Source organism: Lissotriton vulgaris, chromosome 10, assembly GCF_964263255.1.
Source record: "Lissotriton vulgaris chromosome 10, aLisVul1.2, whole genome shotgun sequence".
Lineage (NCBI taxonomy): Eukaryota > Metazoa > Chordata > Amphibia > Caudata > Salamandridae > Lissotriton > Lissotriton vulgaris.
Window position 1 is genome coordinate 18,722,550 of NC_141698.1, and position 18,831 is coordinate 18,741,380.

At 47.8% G+C, this 18,831-nt stretch overlaps 1 protein-coding gene across 1 annotated transcript in view; it reads right to left on the bottom strand.

Moving 5' to 3' along the window:
- Positions 1-356: 356 nt before the first annotated feature.
- LOC147684351 (blue-sensitive opsin-like) overlaps positions 357-18,831 on the bottom strand; it is a 92,259-nt gene continuing 73,784 nt past the window's right edge. Inside the window, exon 5 of the mRNA XM_086942336.1 lies at positions 357-1,013. Coding sequence (XP_086798462.1) covers positions 885-1,013 — 129 coding nt within the window. The 3' untranslated portion in view covers positions 357-884. The remainder of the gene's footprint in view (positions 1,014-18,831) is intronic.

Genomic DNA, 18,831 nt, shown 5'->3' on the forward strand with positions numbered 1-18,831 from the left:
GGAATCAAGACTACACAGCCTTGGTATTCATGAGATAAAGAGACAGGAAGTGTAGAGTGGTGAAAGAAAAAGCCTTGAGGTGGAATCAAGACTACGCATCATTGGTTTTCACCAACCCCAGCATTTGGCAGCAGCAAGCTCCTAAATAAAACTTTGGGCCCCTACTGTTATTTGTTTCACAAATGAGGTACTCTTCAAACCCCTGTCAGCCCCATGTTCTCAATAACATGTTTTATTAACAATGCCTCTGTTTGAGGAGAACTGTTTACAAAGTCAAAGCCGCCAGCGAACCAGAAATTCAAACATTTTTTAAGTACAATAAAGCACCAGATGAGGCAGATGTGAAGATGCATCTCCCATATTTATTTCAAGACATACCAACAGCATGAGCTACGCTACTTGACGGCAAGTACAGAGCGTGAGGAAGCAAGGCGGTGGAGAAGTATTTACAATGTACAAGTTATCCTGCCCAACACACCAAGGAAGAGCGTCCGCTGCTCTCGCATTCACTGCTCTCGCGTGCACTGCTCCGCGAGAACAGACAGCGCCACTCAGCGTGCTCTCAGACATAAGGTGGGTGGGTCTCACCGATGACGTCTACTTGACTTTCAAAGGAAGGTTTGAATTGCTAAATCTCATCAGTTTGGTAAGAGGGGGTGCCTTGATAGTGGAATATGCTGTTGGGCTTTTTTGATTAGATTCCTGTATCTCAGTCAATAAAATGAACCCTTAAAAATAAATTTACAATCACCAAGTAGAGACACTGGTGTTTATGAGGGTGCCCTATGAGCGAAGGGTTTGATGAGAAGAGCGTGTTCTCACGACATCTCAGGGAGCCTTTGAGACCATTGCGCCCTATTACACCTGCAGCGTGCCTGCTTATTCTATGCAGGTGCCACCTGGCTGCTCGACACTGAAGAGACCTGAGTGGACTGGCCAGAGACGGAGGCGTCGTCGTCGTCCCCGAAGGGACTCTTGCCACAGAAGACGAGCTTCATCATGGAAGAGCGGAACTGAGGAGAGAGAAAAGAAGGCATCACCACGTTGTCAGGCAGATAGACCTACAGCATTACTGAAACTGTACATCGCTTTCCAACCTAAGCACTCACACCCCTTTAATATGTAGCACAGACCGGAAGGACGTGGCTTAAACAATGAGACTTAGATCTGACAATCATTATCCAAAAGCTCAGAGTTCCACTGGCATTCTTTGTCACTAAAAATCTACGGGGCATATTAGCAAGAACCTCGTTAAAATTATCGCCATTTTAGCTGCAGGAAACTGCCGCTAAAACGGCGAAAATGGGCTTGCTAATATGCGTTATAGAATTCCAATAGAAGCCCAGGATAGATTTGCAGGACATCTAACCTGGGCTTCTATTGGAATTCTATAACGCATATTAGCAAGCCCATTATCGCCGTTTTAGCGGCAGTTTCCTGCCGCTAAAATGGCGATAATTTTAACGAGGTTCTTGCTAATATGCCCCTACATTCTCAGCTGTTAAAAAACATTAGAAATTACTTGTAAAAGTGCTATTTTCTGTATAAAAAATGGTTTTGTTTTGCAGTTTATTCTGATAATAGTGCCACCAGGAATAGACACGTTCAGTTTGTAGTATCTTCAGGCATGTTGTGTTTCCCTCGTCAACCAAAGCACAAGAGACAGAACCTAAGAAAACTCATCTCTCAAGGACAAGATCAGCAACAGCAGAAAACTCTGACTGCCAACAACAGAAATAAGTAAATGACAACAACCAAGGGTGCATTTGATAAGCCTTAATAATCCACATTTGTAAAGCGCACAATCACCCGTAAGGGTCTCTAGGCGCTGGGGGCCGTCGGGAAGATTAAGCGAGCTATTGCCCAGAGTCACATGGGCTAACCTGCCGCCGGAGCCGGGATCGAACCCTGACCCCCAGATTCCAGCGTCAGCACATACTTTTTTTTTAACACCATTTTTTATTGAGTTTAATTTTGCAAATATGCGTACACATTCAGTAAGTTATCGAGTACATGGCATTGTAACATCTCGGTGCACTTTGACACATAGGTATATCAGTCCCCGCCGGCACATACTATTGCCCAACTCAGATCAATTATTTGTCTTTCAGAGCGTTAAACCCTGGAAGCCCTTCTAAATTATTGTAATACATGTCTAGAGCATGTCTTAGTATCTCAAAAGAATTAAGGTGGATTGCTTCCCATGTATAACCAAGTCACCAACACAGTTCTGCTTGTTCCAAAAGTGTTTGGTCATAAGCACATTTACCTTTGTTATACCTGCCAGGAAATCACAAAGCAATTCCTGGGAGGTGTACATGGCTGACAGAGGTGAGGTACAGATTGATGATTCTAGACAGAGGTGATGAATAGAGAGAGAGATAGGGAAGAGATGTAATGAGAGAGGTGAAGTTGAAAGTGTAATGAAAGATATGAAGGAGAGATACAAGGAGATGAGATGGGAACAGATGGAAACAGAGTGGTGAGGTTCAGGGAAGGGGTGAGAAGAAGAATTGGATGAGGTGGAGAGAGAAAACTGATGCAGAAAGTGAGGCAGGGGTAGAGATGAAGAGGTTGCCACAGAAAATGGTAAAGAGGTGAGGACTTGAAAGTGAGGTACAGGTGGGGCAGAGAGGTGAGGCGTTCATAGTCAGGTAAACAGAGATGTGAGGTGAGAGATGATAAAGAAATAGGACAGGTATGAGGTGGAGCAAGGAGAATAACGTGAGACAGAAAGATCATTTTTACCGTTAATTGCATTGAAAAGCCTGAGAGCATTAAGGTTGGGTAGCTCGACAGTCCCTGCTGTCAAATTAAAGAAGCATTTGCAATGCAATTGGTCTCACATTTGCAAGAGTTTGAGCTATTGGCATTGTAAATGACAATGTCTTTTACCCATGTGTTTTGGTTTGGAGTGAAGTAGATGTATGTGATTTGGAGCGAAATCATGTGTGTTAAATTGTAATTGTAAGTTGTGGAATTGTGTGGTGTGTAGAGTATTTTGTAGTGGAATTCTGTGGCAAGGTGAATAGATAGGGGTGAGAGCTGCTCAGAATAAAGCAAAAGGAAGATAGAGAAGGATAGGTAGTTTGTGTACAACGTGATGAATGAACTCCAGACAGAGGAGCAGAAAGAGTGTGTAAGAGAAAGCAAGAAGAAGAAGAGAGCAGACCGCAGACGCATACATAGGGAGCACCTGTGTACGCAGAAGACACCCCAAAAGGAGGAGGAGAGCGTGTGTCTGAGGGACAGAAACGTTGAAAAGGTGCAGGAAAGAAACTCTATTTGAAGACTTGGAGCGAACCAATATGAGACCGTCGGGAATAGTGCATGAGAGAGTGAGAGAGAGATGTGAGAGAAAGAGAGAGAGAGAAAGAAAAAGAGAACGAGAGAGAGAGCGAGAGAGAGAGGGGCTAGTGGGAGGGGCACCCAGAGGCGGGGGGCAAGAGGTGGACCAGTGCACAGCCTTAGGAGGTACAAGAAGGTACCATGTGTGAGCAGGCAGTATAGAGATGAGAAAGGGAGTGTGAAGGACAGATGAGAGGGGGTAGTAGGAGTGTGAGGGAGAGATGACATTTTATTTTAATGTGAAGTTCAATGCACTTGAAAAGGACATTTAAACAGAGTGTTATATATGTGCAAGTTCACCAAATAAAACAATTCACTTTATGGCACTACTTACATAATTGAGAACATACAGAAAGTGAAGCACAGCGAGGTTAAACGTTCATATTATAAATAGGCTTCAGGGAAATATGCTTGCTTAAGCTGTACCGTGCATATGAATAAATACATTTCGTCATAAATGATGGAAGATAGAAGTACATATTTAACTTAAATGCTTTTCAACATTAGCATTGTGCAATTCACCTAGTACCCTTAATTAAAAAAAAATTAGGACAGCTGGTAACTAACAATTTAGAAAATGAAGTAAAAGAACAATATTATTTAGGACGTGAGGATAAAGCACGTGTTGTGCACATGATAGTAACAAGCATTGGCAATGCCAATAGATCCTGCATTTGCGAGAGTTAGAGCTATTAGCGTTGTAATTGACGTTTTTTACCAATGTGTTTTGGGTTGGAGTGGAGTGGGTGTATGTGGTTTGGAGTTGAATTATGTGGGTTGGATTGGAATTTTTAGTTATGGAACTGTGTGGGTTGGAATTTTGTGGATTTGTGTAGTGGAATTATGTGACATTGTGGATAGAAAGGGTTGAGAATATACAGAATAGATAGACAAGCATTTGCAATGCAATGGTCTCGGCATCATTAAAGGTAGAGCTATTGGCATTGCTCATGACATTTTTTTTTCTTTAAATCACAAATAAATGGCATTGTCATTAACATTGCCAATACACAGCACTCTGCACTCAACAGCACACAATGCTCTGCACACTCACTCTGCACTCACTACTCTGCACTCACTACTCTGCACTCCCTACTCTGCACTCACTACTCTGCACTCACTACTCACTACTCTGAACTCACTACTCACTACTCTGCACTCACTACTCTGCACTCACTACTCACTATTCTGCACTCACTATTCTGCACTCACTACTCTGCACTCACTACTCTGCACTCACTACTCACTACTCTGCACTCACTACTCATGACTGCACTCACTACTCACTACTCTGCACTCACTACTCACTACTCTGCACTCACTACTCTGCACTCACTACTCTGCACTCACTACTCTGCATTCACTACTCTGCACTCACTACTCTGCATTCACTACTCTGCACTCACTACTCTGCACTCACTACTCTGCACTCACTACTCACTACTCTGCACTTACTACGCACTACTCTGCACTCACTACTCTGCACTCACTACTCACTACTCTGCACTCACTACTCACTACTCTGCACTCACTACTCACTACTTTGCACTCACTACTCTGCACTCACTACTCTGCACTCACTACTCACTACTCTGCACTCACTACTCTGCACTCACTACTCTGCACTCACTACTCTGCACTCACTACTCACTACTCTGCACTCACTACTCACTACTCTGCACTCACTACTCTGAACTCACTACTTACTACTCTGCACTCACTACTCACTACTCTGCACTCACTACTCACTACTCAGCACTCACTACTCTGCATTCTCCCTTCCGTAGTGTAAATGCCCTTCACAGCCGGATGCAGTATGTAGGTACTCTCATATATTTCTTGGCACCTACGATGTAAGACTGTGTGTTGGATCTAGGAGGACATATATAGCAGTTTTGTTTCACTCATTGCACTAGCACTGTGCTTTTATCCTCTCTTCTCCGTTTGATTAAACACATAAGCCAGCATGTAAACATTTGTATTAATGAACACTGTGCCCCGGAAGTCAGGCACGGTCGCCTGTGACGGGGGCGGGGCCACGTCCAGACCGGAAGAGGAGGCAGGCGGAGTCAAATGCGTCTCGCGCCCGGGGCTCCTGTGAGCGGTGTGGAGCCCCGGGGCCGCGCCAGCAGGAGGTTGGGCGCCGCGTGCTGAGAGCAGAGTCCCCGACATTGGCCAGGTAAGTTCCAAAAGGCTGGGGGGGCTTGGTGCACTTGTGTGTGTGCGTGTATGCTCGTGTGTGTATGTATGTGTGCGACGGTGACGGCGGGGGAGGGAGGGGGGGCCTCGGTGCACTTGTGTGTGTGCGCGTGTGTGTGTATGTGTCAGGGGGGGGTGTCTCTGTATGTATGTTTGTGCGTGCGTGCATGGGCGCTTGTGTGTGTGTATGCGCATGCGGGTGTGGTGCTTGAGCTTCCCAGGAGACAGCGCCTGGCCACAGCGCGCGTTCCCGTTTCAAATCGGCTCCAAGGATGCGCGCGGCCGAAACTGTCTCCTGGGAAGCACACTCGCTAACAAAAGATCTTGGCGAGACGCGCTTCCGCGCGTTTAGCCGAGACCTAAAAAATAGTGTGGTGTGAAGTGGATTTGTGTAGTGGAATTATGTGGCATGGTGTGAAGTGGAATTATGTGGATAGTAATTATGTGGTATTGTGTGTGGAGTGTAAATCTGTGAATTTATATTTTGTGTTGTGGAGTGGTATATAGTGGAGTTTAATTATGTGGTGTGCTGTTGACTTTTGAGGCATGATGTGGAATTTTGTGTTGTGGTTTGTATGTATGTGCTGTGTTGTGCAAATGTGTTGTTGAGTTGAATTATGTGGTGTGTTGTTGAATTATGTGGTGTGGAATGGAAATCTGTGATGTGGAACTGTGTGGCGTTGAGTGAAATTATGCTGATTGGAATTATGTCAGAAAAACACACTAGGGTCTTGACTCATAACTCAGCAAGGCTGAATCAAACTAACTAAATAACAACACAAGGGCCAAGGCTGAGAAATTCTTTTGGCCAACAATCCTTCGGGATTAAGGAGAAGCATGGAACTGACGGCAAGCTAGCAGCCAGCGTAACTGCAGGTAACAGCCCTCTCCGCCCCACACTAGATCAGGCAGAGCAACTGAGAGACTGTTTATGTGACTAAATGCAGCTCGCTTGTCTATTTCCTTTTGTTTACAGCCCCTGTGTGTACTTCACTGTGGGAAACTTCTTGATTCTTCGTCTTTGAAATTCTTTTACGTTTGGATCAGTGGTTAAGGTAGGCTGTTGTCTTACTCGGGGGTTATGTCTCTTACGCTTTAAAAACACCTCCCTAAGCACTCTTTTTTTACTTTCACAGAACCAATTTAGGTCCTGAGGAGAACCCCGCCATTTATAGGGGTTCGAAACGCGTCGACCACCTTATCCCCGTATCTGGTCTACACGCTTTGTGTTAAAACAAGTCCCTTCACCATCTTCAAGAGAAGTGGATTCTCGTTTTGAACTGTTTAAAGACTTTAAAATTGTGAAATCACAAGGGATTCCTTCCATTTACCCATGACCGATACGTGGACTCACTGTATTTGTTGTTTGGATTATTGTGCATGAATGCGTTATGTATGATTGAAAGGCCAAGTATGTTTGAAGTGTGTAAATGCTTATTTTGTTATTCATGATACTGATGTATATATTGTATATAAAAATTGTGTCTTCTCCATGCACTAAAATATAGTGTCACAAACAAGTAAAAATATTGAAAAAGAATAAATTTCTAATGTTGCTAAAAAGTTGAGCAGGTTGTTTATGCTTGAGTCTAAACCTCCATGTGTATTAAGCCTTGTTGGCCAAAAGAATTTCTCAGCAGTGGCCCTTGTGTTGTTATTTAGTTAGATTGGAATTATGTGGCATGGTGTGGAGTGTATTTATGTGGATTGTTGCTATATGGCATAGTATGGTTTTACGTGGGGTGTATTTATCTGGTATAGAGTACAGTGTAATTATGTTAAGTTGAATTATGTTGTGCTGAGTGGTATTATGTAAAGTGTAACTATGTTGAGTGGTGTTAAATTGTGTGACGTGAATTGTGTAGTGTTGTATGTCACACTAAACATCCAGATATGCAGCAAGGTACCCAGGTGAATTAACAAGCTAAAGAAAAGATTTGAAAGTGGGGGATGGTAGGAATAACTAGGATTTTACCAATATGTTATGGGGCACAGGAGCGCTTAGAATGAAAAGGTCTGAACCAAAAGTCCTTAAGCTCAAAGTCTTGCAAGGTGTCCTCAAATTTCTACTGAAAACATCAGGAAATTTAAATTATGGTAAATATTTGGAAATTAATATTTTCTGAATGTTTACAGCTCTACTGTTATGCCAATGCTGACTTAAGGATTTTATATTAAGTACCTACATCTACACAGTTTTACTTAAACATTAGCATTGAAAGACATGCCACTGCATAAAAAAAGAGATTGGTAACAAAATAAAGTAGGGTATATGTTGGCCCCTGTAATTAACATGAACAATATATGTGCCTTGATTTTGAAATGGGTGGGTTCTACTGAGCTCTGCTGTCAACATGACTTTCAAAGTTTCAATCCTATGTCAATTAAATGATTTATTGCGAAAGTGACGTGACAGTATTTTTTCTACTTTTCACTTACTGTCACTCAACTCAAATAGTTAATGCAGAGGGTGTCCAACAGGGCCCACTGGCCATAGCGGGCAACGGGCATTTCCCCAGGACGCTGGAAGGGTGGGGCCCAATTTTGCAGCAGTGTGGGCTGTTTTTAGGCTACCTAGCCTGCGGATTGCATACAGTTCATGTGAGGTAGGCGTGTGAAGCAGGCATGTGCACATCAAACACCATCGGCCTCGGCATCAGACTTCAAAGGAAGCCGCTCGCACACCACCATTTGTCTGAGCCTCGGCATCAGACTTCAAAGGAATCCGCACCCAAGCCGCTCCCCCGCCCCCTCCCCCATCAGACTTCAAAGGAATGTGCTCCTGCTCCCCCGCCACAGCAATGCATTGAGTTTGGTTTTTTTTGCATCCATTTCGCAGGGAAGCCGTGTTTTGTTCGGCGTTCTCTGCACCTTTCTCGTTTTGTTTTCTGGACGAAAGTGAAAGCCTACCGTGCTTATTTACAGTAGCCTTGTTCCTCAAATGCTGTTGCTGTGTTGCCATCTCTCTAGGGACACTCAGCTTGAAAATACTTGACTTGCTAGCTGCAATGCTACATCCGCTATGCTTTGCCTCTAGACACATTGATCCCTCGCAGACTGTGCTGACTCTGCCCCTCCTGATTCTGAAACTGACCAACGCAGTCACCATGCAGTCTCTTCTCTCTGTCTTATGATGTCTGCCCTGCCACCATTTACTTTGGATCCTCACCCTCACCCTCACACCTCCTCTCCCTCACACACCCTTACACCCTCTCACCCTCTCACCCTCACACACCCTCACTCACCCTCACACCCTCACCCCCCTCACCCTCACAACCCTCTCACCCTCACCCCTCACACCCCCACACACCCTCACCCTCACACCCCATAACCCTCACACTCCCCCTCACACCCCCTCACTCTCACACCCCCTCACCCTCACACCCCCTCATCCTCACCCTCAGACACCCTCACCCTCTCACCCTCTCACCCTCACACACCCTCTCACCCTCACATCCCCTCACCCTCACATCCCCTCACCCTCCCTCACACCTTCACCCTCACCCTCACACCTCCTCACCCTCACACAACCCCCTCACTCACCCTCTCACCCACCCTCTCACCCTCACACACCCTCTCACCCTCAAACACCCCTCACCCTCACACCCCCCTCACCCTTTCACCCTCACACCCCCTCACCCTCACACACCCTCACACCCCCTCGCCTTCACCCCCGTCAACCTCACCCCATCACCCTCACCCTCACACCCCCTCACCCTCACACCCTCAACCTCACACCCCCTGACCCCCACACAACCCCACACCCACACAACCCCACACCCTCCCCCTCACACCCCCTCACCCTCACACCCCCACACCCTCGCACCCCTCACCCTCACACACCCCCTCACCCTCACACACCCTAACACCCCCTCACCCTCACTCGCCCTCACACCCCCTCACCCTCACACCCCCTCACCCTCACACCCCCTCACCCTAACACACCCTCACCCTCACACACGATCACCCTCACACACCTTCACAAACCCCCACTTACCCTCACACACCCTCACTTACCTCACACCCCTGCACCCTCTCACCCTCACACCCCCTCACCCTCACACCCCCCTCACAACACCTTGACACCCCCTCACACACCCTCACTCACCCTCACACCCCGTCACCCTCACACCCGCTCACCCTCATACCCTCACCCTCACAACCCATCACCCTCACACACCCTCACTCACACACCCTTACACACCCTCACCCTCACACACCCTCACTCACACACCCTCACCCTCACTCATCCTCACACACACTCACACACCCTCACCAGCATAGCATAACAAAACATAGCAAAGCATAGCATAACAAAACGCGGCATAGCATAACAAAGCAAAGCATAGGATAGCAAAACATAGCATAGCATAACAAAACAAAGCATAGCATAAGAAAACACAACAAAACATAGCATAGCATAACAAAACATAGCATAACAAAACAAAGCATAGCATAACATAACAAAGCATAGCAAAACATAGCATAGTATAACAAAAAATATCATAGCATAAACAAAGACAACAAAACATAGCAGAACAAAACATAGCATAACATAACAAAACATATCATAGCATAACATAAAACAAAGCATTGCGTAACAAAACATAGCATAACAAAACATAGCAAAACACAACAAAACATAGCATACCTAACAAAACATAGCATTGCAAAGCATAGCAAAACCTAGCATAGCATAACAAAACACAACATAGCATAGCATAACAAAACAAAGCTTAGCATAGCATAACAAAACTGCATAGCATAGCAAAACACAACAAAACATAGCATAGCATAACAAAACAAAGCATAGGATAGCAAACTAAACATAGCATAGCATAACAAAACAAAGCATAGGATAGCAAAACAAAACATAACATAACAAAACATAGCATAACATAACAAAACATAGCATAACAAAACACAACACATAGCATAACAAAACATAGCAAAACACACCAAAACATAGCATAGCTTAACAAAACTCAACAAAACATAGCATAGCAAAACAAAACATATAATAGCATAGAAAAAAATAGCATTCCAAACACAACAAAACATAGGATTGCATAACATACCAAACACAACAAAACATAGGATTGCATAGCATAACAAAACATAGCATAGCAAAGCAAAACAAAGCATTGCATAATAAAACACAACAAAACATAGCATAGCATAACAAAACATAGCATAGCATAACAAAGCATAGCATAGCAAAACATAGCATAGCATAACAAAACATAGCATAGCATAACAAAAAACAGCATAGCATAACAATTCAAAGCATAGGATAGCAAAACATAGCATAGCATAACAAAACATAGCATAGCATACAGCATCACTCCGCAACACCACAGCATCACTCAGGGGCACCACAACATCACTATGCGCTACCACAGCATCACTGAACGCCACAGCATCACTCGTTCGCCATCACAACATCACTCAGCCCCACCACAGCATCAATCTGTGCAACCATTCAACAACACCTGGTTCAAATATGTTCTCTCAATGTTTCAAGCTTTGTTACAAATGTAACAAAAAGATGTTAATATTTCACTTCTGTTCTTGGATTTTCATCACAATAAAATACACTGAGCATAATCTTCACAAAAGTTATTTACAACACTTTAAGCTATTGCCATTATAAATTACAATAACTTTTATTTAAGTAATAATTATTGAAAAAATATTAAAAGCCATTGTTATTTGTAATATCAATACGTGTAAGTCACGTAAATACAACACATATTGCATTACAAATGCTATAGGTGTCACATTTGCAAAAGTTATAACTATTGGCATTGTAAATGACAAAGCTATTAATTTCGCTATTTTCAAAAACAAAACATAAATACGAAATTTGTCATTTACAATACCAATAGCTCAAACTTTCCTAATGCGAGACCTATTGCATTGCAAAAGCTTTTTGTTACTGGGGGCCACTTTTGCAGAAGTGCAGCTATATCGGCCTCCAGTAACAAAAGGAGGAGGGATTCTGGTCCAACAAAATTGACAGGGCTCGTTTGGGTTCCCATTCCGGCCCTGGTGCCCAAGTCTTACTGATGTCAAGGATATAACCTAGCTTTAGATATTAGACACAACAAACATAATGTTAGTAAATAGTTACAATTGCCATATTCCCAATCCTTAATAAAGAATAAGAATACGTGAATTAAGATAGATAGCATGAGCCTTCAACTCTAGCCTATTGCTATAGCTAATGTCGGTCGGGCCATTTATTACTGATGGGAAGGGGGCATGTCCAAGATGGTTGTTGAGTTGTAACGGAGCTCCAGCCGTCTGGAAAAGAGCCATAGGCATCCTACTTGGCAATGACGACATGGAGGGCAGGACACCCGCTACGAGGCTGGCCTGTCACCTGTGCCCGCTTTCAGCCTGCACTGCGACGTTGTCTGTCGGGTAGCCCTGGAGATCCGTTGAGGAGTGGTGAGCCGGCAGTGACATTTGCAGGCCAAGCCTGAGGCCTGGCACTGACTCCCTGGGACTGGAGGCGGCGAAATCCTCGACGCGACGTGGCTGGCCAGTGAGGAGGACCCTGCTTCCTCCCTCCCCCCTCCTTCCTTACCACCTTGGCCCTTGTCGTGCGTGCAGTGTAGTCTGTGGAATGCACGGACCAGCCGAGGGCGGCTTATTGCGGCGGTGAAGGCCTGGTTTGGAGTCTGTGTGGCCCCCTGCGGAGGAGATCCACTGGAGTTACCTGAGGTTCTGTGATGGCGCTGGGGAGACTGCTTTATATTGGAGGTAGGGGTTTCTGGATGGTGGAGGTGGAAACCCCCTTCTTCCCCCCTCCCCCATCCTTTTCTGTGCTGGCCCCTCGTGTGTGGTGGGAGGCGGAGGAAAAGTTAGATTAACCGAGCACAACATATTTGTAGCGGTGGGGCCCTGCATGGGACTGCCCCTGGAATTCTGTGTCTGTTCCTTGTGACTCCTACTGGGCCCAGGGTAACTGGGCTATCTGGTGTGGGTGGGCAGCAGAGTGCTTGTCCACTAGATTCGTGGAGACCACCGCCAGGGCTGGACCTGCCAGGTGGGACTTGCTGTGACTTGGGGCCTCCCCCTCACTTTCCCAGATGTTGGGGGGCCCCATCTGTGCCGAGCATCGGCACCTGCCTTGCCTCTCCTTGGTCATCAAGGGGCGCTGTATCAGGTTGGGGCGGGGACTAATGCCTTCCTGTGGATCTCTTGCCTGGGGGCTACCTGAAGCTCCTGGTCTCCCGGGGACGCTCCCCTTTGGCCCAGCTCTGTTGCACTGGACCATCATCTTTGGCAACCTCGGTGGTGGGGGGGCACCACTGTACTACTCCTCCCGCTGTCTAGGATACTGTTTGGAGGATATTCGCACTGCGGCTGGCCCTGGGCATTTGGAGATTGTTGGAAGCCGGAGTCCCAGTTCTGCGCCACTGTCACCAAATGCGAGACGCGGGCCCCTCACCCAAAGTTAGGCCAAGTAAGGACACTGATTAAGATAGCCCTGCTCACCCACCTTAGTAGCTTGGCACGAACAGCCAGGCCTATCTCCAAGACACAAGTGTACAGTATGTGCAACCACGCTCACAGCAACCCACTGGTGACACCACAAATGGACTTCACATGAGTTAGATAAAACGAGTATAACCTTTATATAAAAAGATTTACGATCAGACCACACAATACAAAAGCCAACATATAATAAAGGGTAATATTTGTTCCGGCTGGCTGGTAGGTTCAAATCCCAACCACCACTTTCAAAATGCTAAGCTGGTCGCAATGCTAGAATCACACATGTTGCAATGGACAAACAATAGTGCACTGCGTAATGATACAATCCTGTGCTGGGCAAAGGAGAAATAATACAATGAGTAACAGTACACCCCGGTACCTTGCAATGGGAGAAATAATGCAATGCATACCTCTACAATCATGTACTGCGCAATGAAGGAATAATGCAATGCGTCACACCCCAATCACTTACTTTGCAATGGAGAAATAATGCAATGTGTAGCGCTACAATCAAGTACTTCGTTATGCAGAAATAATGTCAGACGTCATAAGACAGTCTGGCAGTTTGTTAGCAGCATTATTGGTAATGTGTATTACGAAAATCAGCCTCTTCGATAACAGTTGCCCCCCAAACGTATCAACGATGACATAAAGTACAGCTTCTTACTCTGCCCCCAGTACTTCCACTCCTCAATCAATCAATCAAAGACATTTATAGAGCGCACTACTTACCCGTAGGGTCTCAAGGCGCTGGGGGGAGGGGGGTGCCGTTACTGCTCGAACAACCAGGTCTTCAGCTTCTTCCTGAAGGAGAGGTGGTCTTGGGTCAGGCGCAGGTCGGTCGGGAGGGAGTTCCAGGTCTTGGCGGCCAGGTAGGAGAAGGACCTTCCTCCTGTCGTTCCTCTTCGGATGCGGGGGACGGCGGCGAGGGCGTGGTTGGCTGATCGGAGGTGGCGTTTGGAAGCGTAGAAGTTGATTCGGTTGTTGAGGTAGCTCGGGCCTTGGTCGTGTAGGGCTTTGTGTGCGTGGGTGAGGAGGCGGAAGGTGATTCTTTTGTTGACGGGGAGCCAATGCAGGTCTCTCAGATGTTTATGTTTATGTTTATGTTTATTAAAACTTTTATAGCGCGCTCTGTTACCACGGGGTATCCTGGCGCGGTGAGTGGATTGAGAACATAAGTGCTGGAGCAAAACCTGGATGAACTATAAGAGAGGGGCATTGAACAAATGGGTCTTGAGATCTTTCTTAAACACAGAAATGGTTGGCGAGGCTCTGAGGGAAAAGGGGAGAGCATTCCAGGCAGAGGCTGCTTTAACTGAAATGGATTGACCTCCCAGACGGGCATATTTGAATTTAGGGGTGGTTAGTAAACATAGATTGGCCGATCGAAGGGCACGGTTGGGAGTGTAGAATGAAAACCTTTTCTGCAGATATGTTGGTCCCTGGCCATGAACTGCTCTGAATGCCAACACAAGAATTTTAAACAGAATTCGATGTGGTATTGGTAGCCAGTGCAAACTGCGTAAGTGGCTACGCACGCTCGACCTCCTAGGGAGAGAGAAAAGCAGACGTACTGCAGCGTTTTGTATCACCTGCAGGCGATGGACCATGTACGCAGGTAGACCACTAAATAAGGCATTGGCGTAGTCGAGCCGGGATAAGAGCAGAGCTCGAAGGACAGACTCCTTGGCTGCCCTAGGCAGAAGAGGAAAAACTTTCCTCAGGGCACGCAAGGTGCCAAAGCAAATGCCGGTCAATTTTTTTATGTGATCCGCAAACTTTAGATCCTGACCGAACCAGACCCCCAGGTTCTTAGCTGGGCCTCCCGACGCACTGGGACAGGGCAGGTCCGGGGGCCAAATCTGGTCCTTAAAATTGTCAGGGAAGGAGCCGAAGAATAAGACCTCGGACTTGTCTTCGTTGCACTTAAGTTGGACTTGTGCAAGCCACCTGAAAACTTCCGACAGACAATGCTGGACTGCTGATGGATCGGACACACCCTTAGGCCATGTAAATAGCAGCTGAGTGTCGTCAGCATAGGCTATTATCTTGGCTCCCAGATGTTCCGCCAGATAAAGTAGAGGGGTCATATAAACGTTAAACAGTAAAGGGCTTAACGTAGAACCCTGCGGGACTCCAGTTGACAGTCTCTTCGGGTCCGACGAGTAGGGGGGCATCCAGACCTGTTGAGTTCTATCGCTCAGGAATGATGACAGCCAGTCAAGGGCCAACCCAGAGATGCCGACGGCACGCAGTCTGGCAATCAGCAAGGCATGTGGGACCGTATCGAAGGCGGCAGAGAGGTCCAATAAAATCAGGACCGCTCTGCCACCTCCGTCCAGGCACTCACGAACAGCCTCCGAAACCTCAACTAAAGCTGTCTCGGTACTGTAGGCAGCTCTGAATCCTGACTGAGCAGGATGTAGGGCGTGAGAGGACTCAATGAAGTTGTCCAGTTGTTTGAAGGCCACCTTTTCGCACACCTTCGCCAGAGCTGGCAACAATGAAATGGGCCGAAAGCTCGAAGGTAGTGCTGGGTCTGAACCGGCCTTTTTTAATAAAGGGAGCAACTTTGCCTCCTTCCAACTTCTCGGGATCGTGGCCATGGAAAGGGAGAGGTTAATGATATACGTCACCTCTTGAGTAATGGTGTCCGCTATCCCGCCCAAAACCCTGGCTGGGCAGGGGTCTGAGGGAGATCCAGACTTTAAAGCAGTCAGGATTTGCCGTATGTCCAGTTCCGAGGCCGGGAGGAAGGCAACAAATTGGTCCTTTAGACATTGTCTATCCGATCCAAAAAGGACAGGAGAAGTTGTAAAGGACTTTTGAGCCATTTCTAAGTCCAATTGTATTTTTGCAATTTTGTCCGTAAAATAGCAGGACAGTTCTTCACACGATTGAGCGGAAGAAGGGAGTTGGGGTTGGGCAGCACAAGGAGATAGAAAATTTTGGACAATTGAGAAGATCTCTTTGCTGTTGTTTTCCGCCTTCTCAATTCTGTCCGAGTAATACCTGCTTTTAGCTGTCTTGATCGCAGCATAATAGTCCATTTGGGCTGCTCGTAAGGATTTCTTTGCGGCAGGCAGGTAGGCTTGTCTCCATGCTCGCTCTAATTTTTTACAGACCAGCTTCTGTTCTCGCAGGGCATGCGTGAACCATGGTTGGGAGGGTCTTGACCGCATTCGCCGGACACCCCCCACATTAGTGGAGGTAGCGACACCATTCGCTATCCAAGAATTGAATGCGTCAACAGTCGCTTCTAGCTCCATCATATGGGCCGGACGGGTGTCCGAAAGGGACTCAGATAAGGACATCACATTAATCCGGGGGTGGTGTACCATAGAAGGAGTTTTTCTCAAACCCTCATCTAACTGCCAGGCAAACTTGATCATGTAATGGTCGGACCACACCATAGGCATTGGGGGGGACAGACTAATATCAAAATTAGTGCAGATTAAGTCAAGAACATGACCTCCCACATGTGTGGGGGCGTCGACCCATTGAGAGAGGTGAGCCATGCTGAAAGTCTCACTAAGACGAGTAGCTTCAGTGGTGTTCGCAGAATCCACATGTATATTAAAATCGCCCAGCAGTAAGAAACGAGAGAAGCGTAAGGCTCGTGGCACGATAACCTCCTCCAAAGATCCAATAAAATTTCCGACGTAACCTGGCGGTCGGTACAGTAGTCGGTCGGTACAGTAGTGTGCCGCCTAAGGTAAAATGCGGACTAATGTCCAAGCAGAAATGGAGAAGTTCCGCTTCTTTGATTTTGTCCAGATGCTCGCAGGTGAGAGACCAGTGATCCCTATAGATCACGGCAACCCCCCTCCTCTTCCCACATCAGCAGCGCGATCTACTCTGCAAATTCTGAAACCACGAGGGATAGCTAACTCGACTACCGGCGAGCAGAAGTCAGTCATCCAGGTCTCAGTAACAAAGAGTAGGTCGAAATCATTATCAGCTAATAGGTCAAAGACCTCAGCCGTGTGGCATACCAAAGATCTGGCATTGATCAGGCCCGCCTGTATGATCTTAAGCCCATTGCAGGGTTGAGTAGGCGGGGTGACAGGACTAGAAAGAAGATAATTACAGAAGGGGCATGATCGGAACCGATTATCGGAAAGCGCCCTGGAATGCGCCGCCTCACAAGGGGAGACCTTAAGGGCCCTAAGGTCGGCAGCGGTATACCGACGTGGTGTAGGAGGGACAGAGGTGGTAGGAAAATGGCCAGGGGTCGGGGCCCTGTGCCCGGCCAGAGCACGGACGGGCACAGACGGGCCCTCCTTTGGCGCTCCTTCGGCGCGCAGACGGCGCGCCCGCTGCGCGCGTCCGCTGCGCGGTCGCTGACACATGGCGTTATAAACGGACGTGCAATCTGCCAACTAGAGCGTCAACCCCGGTGCAATGCGGTCCCGCCTCACTTCCGGGAAACCGCTGGGGTCGAGCGCTGATGATGTCCGGAGATGTGGCTGGTTCGTGGGATGTCGAGGATGAGTCTGGCTGAGGCGTTCTGGATCCGCTGGAGTCTCTTCTGGAGCTTGGCGGTGGTACCGGCGTAGAGGGCGTTGCCGTAGTCCAGTCGGCTGGTGACGAGGGCCTGGTTGACGGTCTTCCTGGTCTCGGTGGGGATCCACCAGAAGATCTTTCGTAGCATTCGTAGGATGTTGAAGCATGCCGAGGAGACGTTGTTGACTTGCCTGGTCATGGAGAGGGAGGAGTCCAGGATGAAGCCCAGGTTCCGTGCGTGGTCTGTCGGTTTGGGTGCGGTGCCCAGGGCTGGAGGCCACCAGGAGTCGTCCCAGGCGGAGGGGGAGGAGCCCAGGATGAGGACCTCCGTCTTGTCTGAGTTCAATTTCAGGCGGCTGGTCGTCATCCACTCGGCTACCTCTTTCATCCCTTCGTGCAGGTTGGCTCCGGCGGCGGCGGGGTCGTTGGTCAGGGAGAGGATCAGCTGGGTGTCGTCGGCGTAGGAGATTATGTTCAGGTTGTGTTGGCGTGCGATGGCCGCGAGGGGGCTCATGTAGACGTTGAAGAGGGTGGGGCTCAGCGAGGATCCTTGAGGGACGCCGCAGATGACTTCGGTGGCCTCTGGCTTGTACGGTGGTAGGCGGACTCTCTGTGTTCTTCCGTCGAGGAAGGAGATGATCCATTCCAGAGCCTTCTCCTGGATTCCGACGTTGCTGAGGCGCTGAACTAGGGTGCGGTGGCAGACAGTGTCGAATGCCGCGGAGAGGTCCAGGAGGATGAGGGCCGCTGTTTCTCCGTTGTCCATCAGGGCTCGGATGTCATCGGTGGCGGCAATGAGGGCGGTCTCGGTGCTGTGGTTGGCTCGGAAGCCAGACTGTGAGGGGTCGAGGGATCCATTCGTCTCAAGGAAGGCGGCCAGCTGCTTGTTGACGGTCTTCTCGATGACTTTGGCTGGAAACGGGAGGAGTGAGATGGGGCGGTAATTCTTGAGTTCGCACACCACGACTGAACCACCACCCCCCACCACCACCATGGGGCGGTAATTCTTGAGTTCGGTGGGGTCCGCTGTGGGTTTCTTGAGTAGAGCGCTGAGTTCGGCGTGCTTCCAGCTCTCAGGGAAGGTGGCGGTGTCGAAGGATGTGTTGATGATGTCTCGCAGGTGGGGTGCGATGACAGCGTTGGCCTTGTTGAAGACGTGGTGGGGGCAAGGGTCGGTCGGGGATCCAGAGTGGATGGAGTTCATCGTGCGGGCGGTGTCTTCGGTGCTGATCGGGGTCCAGGCGCGGAGGGTGGTGGTGGGGGGTGGTGGTT